Below are 4,828 nucleotides of genomic sequence, written 5' to 3' on the forward strand. Positions count from 1 at the left end.
AAAAGCATGTGCTCTCACCAGCTGAACCATCCGGCCGTGTGTTGGCAGCTCAGCGACAATTCAGCTTGGGGGCAGCTCACTGGCCCATGTGGGAATTGAACCGGCGACCCTGTTGCTCAGAGCTCCCACCCTTAACCAACTGCGCCACCCGGCTGGACCTAGGATAATCTCTTTATATAAACAATTTTACTTTAATCACACCTGCAAAAACTTTGCCATATAAGGTAACATTCACAGGTTCTAGAGATTAGGCTCTGATATCTTTGGGGTCTACCATTCAGCCCACTATACCATACAAATCTGCAATCACATTCCTAGGTATTTATCCTAGAGAATTGAAAATATATCTGCACGAAAATACTATACATGAATGTTCATAACAGCTTTATTTGTCATAGACATAAACTGGAAACAACCCAAATGTGTGTTTCAGTCTGCAAATAGTACATCCATACAATGGAATATATGCAGCCATGAAAACGAATGAACTCCCTATACACACAATTTGAATGGATCTCAAGGGTATTATGCAGGGTGAAAAAAAGCCAATCTCAAAAGGTTGTATACCATATAATTCCCTTTATATAACACTTCTGAAATGACAAAATTAGAGTAATGGAGAATGAATTAGTAATTACCAGGAATTAGGTTTAGGAAGAGGTCTAACTATAAAGTGGTAGCATGAGAAAGTTTCCTTGTGGTGAGGGAACAGTTCTTTATCCTGATTGTGGCAGTGGTTATATAAATCTACACATGTGATAAACTTTCATATACACCCAAAAAAGAACATATAAAAAACTGGTAAAATTGAATAGAATCGATAGTAGTTAGTTAATAGCATCAAATCAATGTCAATCTCCTAGTTTTGAAATTGTTTTATGGTTTTGTAAGTTGTTATCAATGGGGAAAGCTACATGAAGCATACACTGGAACTCTTATTTTTGTAACTTCTTGTGAGTCTTACATTGTTTAAAAATAGAAAGTTCAAAACAAAACAAACAAAAAAGGAAATTTATTGACTCTGTAGGTGAGAAGGTCTAAAGTAGGGGTGGGCTAAATGCATGGTTTGAATAGAAATGCACAGGGCCCTCAGGTGTTTGACTCCATCATCTAAGATTCTCTCAACTCTGCCCTCTATTTGTGTTGGCTTTCTCCTTAAACTCAAATTTAAGAGGATAAAGCAGTAGATAAAGAGAGTCATGGAATCTATTTTTTTTTAAATGATGTACATTTAACAATTTTTATAGCACTTTTCTGCACACTGGCTGTGTAGTAAACCTGTATCCTCAACTATAAAATGAGGGGTTTTTTGTTGTTGTTTTTTTAGCTGAGCCATCCTGCTACCTGTTGGCAGCTCAGTGGCTGCTCAGCTGGGGCTGGACTCAAACCGCTATTGCTCAGAGCTCAAACTCTTGAGCGAGCTCTTAACCAACTGAACCACTCGGCCGGCCCTCTAAAATGAGTTTTTAATAGTACCTACCTAATGGGTTTATAGTGGAGGTCATCTTCATATCTCCTAACAATTCTTTATTGTCTGTCTCCCCCACTAAACTTTAAGTTCATTAGAAACATTGACAGCTCCTAGTACACGATGTGGCACATGGCATAACATTAATATTTATTAAGTGAATTATGCATTTAAGTTTCTGAACACGGTCCCACCCAAGGTAAGCACTCAGGGAAGTTAGCCAGGGTGTGTGAGCCTGGTGGGGAGGAAGGGGATGAAGGAGGAAACCCTAGGCCCTCAGCTTGCTGTTTTCCAGACCCTGAGGAGGTGCCCCGTGACCGCCAAGGTGTGAACACAGGCAATTCGGTGGAGGTGCCAGGAGTGAGCCCTCTAGGGCAGAGTCACCCCTTCCTGAAGCCATGGCTGGACTACAATGAGGAACAGGCTGTGGACCCCAAGCGCTTCCTCCAGCACTGCTTCATGGCCACAGTGACCACCCGTGACATTCCAGGCAGCCCTGAGGAGACCCCCTATCCCCAATCTAAGCCCGTGTGGACCAGCCCCATAAACATCCAATAAATGTCTCTTGCCATCCTCTTCTGGAGTCTCTTTTCAGTAAAAGGTGGGGGTGGGGATGTCTAGTGAGATAAATGAGGACTTTTCCAGTAAACCCATGCAGGCCCTGCTGTGGACTCAGCAATTTTGCTCTGCCTAGCCCATTGTGGGCCAAAGGCAGTTAAGATGCGGATCCCAGTTGTTACTGTAAAATGGTCAGTAACAGCTTCATGCAATCAGGGAGAAGCCCCCCTGTTCTCCTCAGCTTTGGCAGTGGCTTTAGGCTTTGCCTTGGGAGTGCAATGCCAGGATCGAGAAGACTCAGCCACTTAAAGCAGCTCTTGACATTCCCGACTGTGACATGACCTGCTGCTGGATTTGGCAACAGTGAAATGGTGACTCTTAAATAGCTGTACATGGGTCAGCTGTACCTGAGCCAGCTGAGGGCACATGATAGGGTGGCAAGGCAGGGTGAGTCACCCACAGAAGTGCCCTAGCCTGGAAGTCAAGAGACCTCAGTTCTCGTTTTCCTTTATTTGTTGTCTTGTGTATGTGTGTGTGCGCGCGCGCGCGCGCATGTGTGTGTCTTATTTTCAGCACTCTAAACCCAGCACCTTTTTCTACATCCAGTGGCATCTATTCTGTGCCAGGACCTGTGCAGGTTATCAGAAACAACAGGGAATCAGCCAACACTGCTGCCCTCACAGGGTTCATAGGGAGGGCAAGTTGGGAGGCACATAAAAGGGCAGTTGGCCCATTGGCAGCCCTTCATGTAGCTTGAGGGATGTCTGAGCTGAATCATCAAAGATGAGGCAAAGTTTTCACCTGAGACAAGGTCAGAAGACATGGTCAGAGTACAACCTGTTCAGAAACAGTGAGAGAGAACCCAGCACAGCCCAGGAACTGCACGATGCAGGAGGTTGATGCTGACTTTCTGTGTTGCTGACCTTTCGCAGGACAGATCCAGTCTCTCCCCTTGGTGTCCCCATCAGTAAGATCCAATTTTTCTCTGAACCCTTTCTGTGCTGGGCCTTCTGAGAGGTTACAAGGAAGAATCCAACACTGCCCTTGCCTTTAGGCTGCTCAGGGTCTAATAGGGCAAGATGGTCTGTCAGTTCTAAAAACTCAAGTGGTCGTCAATGGCTTAAGGCAGTGGCTCTCAAACTTCAGACGGCATCAGAATTAGCTGGAGGGCTTGTTAAAACACAGATTGCTGGGCCTGCCTCTCTCCCCCTTGGGAGCGTCTAATCCACTAGGTCTGGAGTGAGTCCCCAGAATTTGCATTTCTAACTCATTCCAGGTGATGCTGATGTTACCGGTCTGGGACCACCCTTTGAGCAAGCCTGCCAGGCAGAACAAAGAGGACTCAGAGCTGGAGAGGTTAGGAGGAGACCTCACACTGAGTAGGGCCCTGAAGGCCTGGTAGAATTTCCCCAGCAGGAACCTGTGTGAATGGGGTGGGGATAGATGGAAAATAGACTGTGTGTGCTGCCTCTGCTGACCTACACATCCCAGGCCCATAAAGCTCCTTCTCCAGGTTCAGCTTCTCTCGTTTGAGTTCAATCAGTCCTCAGAGCTGGCTCTCCCTGGGGTTGGCTTGTCTGAGTCTTGGGTTGAAAACAAACTGCCTACCCTGTGCAGTGGGAGCCCCCTCCCCCAGGGCAGCCAAGGAGGAAGAAGGAAGCTGGGTGGGCTGACGCACAGACAGAAATAGTCTGAGCACACCGCTTCTCCCAAGCACACATCGACCGGCAATTATGTCTTGTAAATTGCTTTTCCCAGTTACGTTCAGAACATGCGTGTGTGCCTGCCTGCGAACAAACATTCAGAGGGCACTGGGTGGAGGTGGCTAGCTGGGGAGTCTGAATCTTCACCAAGAATGAGCGAACTGTTTAATCTTAAAACTTAGAAATATTGAACCTTCCACTAGCCTTTATAGCACTCCTGTCAGGTGGTTTTCCAGCCTCTCCCCAAACATTCGCATTTATTTGTTCTTTCAACATTGATTGACAATGGTTCTCTACCAGGATGTGGGCTAAATGAAGTCCCAGGATCTGTCCTCAAGGAGCTTGTGACCATGGGGTCTACAGGAGATTCCTAAACCAGCCAAGGGCTTCAGGGAAGACTTCTTGGAGGAAATGATGCCTGAATTAAGTCTTGAAAGACCCACTGACAAGTGAAAGGGGGGTCGTGGTACAAGATCAGGAACAGCATTAAAGGCAAAGGAAACAGCATACACAAAGACCCAGAGCTAAGAGAGACAGCACGTAGTGATTTCAAGAACAGCAAGTCATTCCATTTGTTGGTTTAGTGGACACTATCGCCAAAGTGGGGAATAGTGAGAGATGAAGCTGGAGGAAAATATGGGTCAGGTCCTGAAGCCTTTATGATATTAAGGAGCTTGGGCTTTATTTTGCAGGCAAGAAGCCATGGGAAAGGGTTTTAAGCATGGAAAGCAACTCGGCACCTTATCTGATAGCTTGCTCTCATGTTCTTCATGACACTGAAGTGAAATTCACCACCCAGGAGCTGTGCTTTTTAGTCCTATTGAATACCTGCCCCTTTGGTTCCCGAAACCTCAAAAGTCTGAAGGACAGTGATGGTTCATGTGCCCACAAGAAATGTCTCAAGCCCTGGATACATCTCTGTCACATCCAGCGTGGCAAGGGCAAACGGGTTTCTCTTGAGGGGCGGCGTAGATTGAATAAAGAGTCAGAGACAAAAGTAGGGTTAAGAGCGAGACCAAGGGACTCATTCAGAGAATCTGAGCGAGCCCCGAATCGGGTCAGCGCATGGCTTTTATTGAAAAGAAGTGAAACTGTTTTA

The 4,828-nt window shown here is 46.2% G+C and overlaps 1 protein-coding gene across 1 annotated transcript in view; it reads left to right on the forward strand.

Moving 5' to 3' along the window:
- Positions 1-2,026, forward strand: part of SHISAL2A (shisa like 2A) — a 28,587-nt gene extending 26,561 nt beyond the window's left edge. The window contains exon 3 of the mRNA XM_019625932.1: positions 1,764-2,026. Coding sequence (XP_019481477.1) covers positions 1,764-2,026 — 263 coding nt within the window. The remainder of the gene's footprint in view (positions 1-1,763) is intronic.
- Positions 2,027-4,828: the final 2,802 nt, after the last annotated feature.

This window comes from Hipposideros armiger, unplaced genomic scaffold (assembly GCF_001890085.2).
Source record: "Hipposideros armiger isolate ML-2016 unplaced genomic scaffold, ASM189008v1 scaffold_646, whole genome shotgun sequence".
NCBI classification, from domain to species: domain Eukaryota; kingdom Metazoa; phylum Chordata; class Mammalia; order Chiroptera; family Hipposideridae; genus Hipposideros; species Hipposideros armiger.